The following is a 419-nucleotide window of genomic DNA, read 5'->3' as shown; positions in this document are numbered from 1 at the left end:
GGAACTAAAATGGAAAAAATAACAGCAGGTACTAATTCACGTCTCATCTTCTCTAACAGGAACTTTTAGACGACTTCACGTCAGGGGGCTTTAACCTGGACCTCATGGACGACGACGGGCCAGCATTCACAAGTGACCCGGTGTTCTCTTCGCCTCAGGTCTCATCTCCGAATTCCTCCCATCATTCATTTGATGATGCTCTCACTCCAGACTCCATGGACATTGTTGCGTGATTGTGTGCTTTAAGAGCAGTGAAAAACATGCATATCTCTCATTAAAACATGAATTTGTTTTAAGCCAGCTTAGAATATACAAGGAAAAAAAATAGTACTGTTTGAAGTCACATATTTCTCACATTATGTTCAGCGCTGTAACAATTAAACATAACCATTAATGTATTCAATTTTGATTTTGATAAA

The 419-nt window shown here is 38.9% G+C and overlaps 1 protein-coding gene across 1 annotated transcript in view; it reads left to right on the top strand.

Annotated features, from left to right (window-relative positions):
* LOC119586192 (transcription factor EB-like) overlaps positions 1-315 on the top strand; it is a gene marked incomplete at its 5' end in the record, with an annotated part of 127,344 nt that extends 127,029 nt beyond the window's left edge. Inside the window, 1 exon segment of the mRNA XM_037934894.1 lies at positions 60-315. Coding sequence (XP_037790822.1) covers positions 60-233 — 174 coding nt within the window.
* Between the last annotated feature and the right edge of the window lie 104 nt (positions 316-419).

This window comes from Penaeus monodon, chromosome 21, assembly GCF_015228065.2.
Source record: "Penaeus monodon isolate SGIC_2016 chromosome 21, NSTDA_Pmon_1, whole genome shotgun sequence".
Taxonomy (NCBI): domain Eukaryota; kingdom Metazoa; phylum Arthropoda; class Malacostraca; order Decapoda; family Penaeidae; genus Penaeus; species Penaeus monodon.
This window is presented reverse-complemented; position numbering and strand designations above follow the sequence as displayed.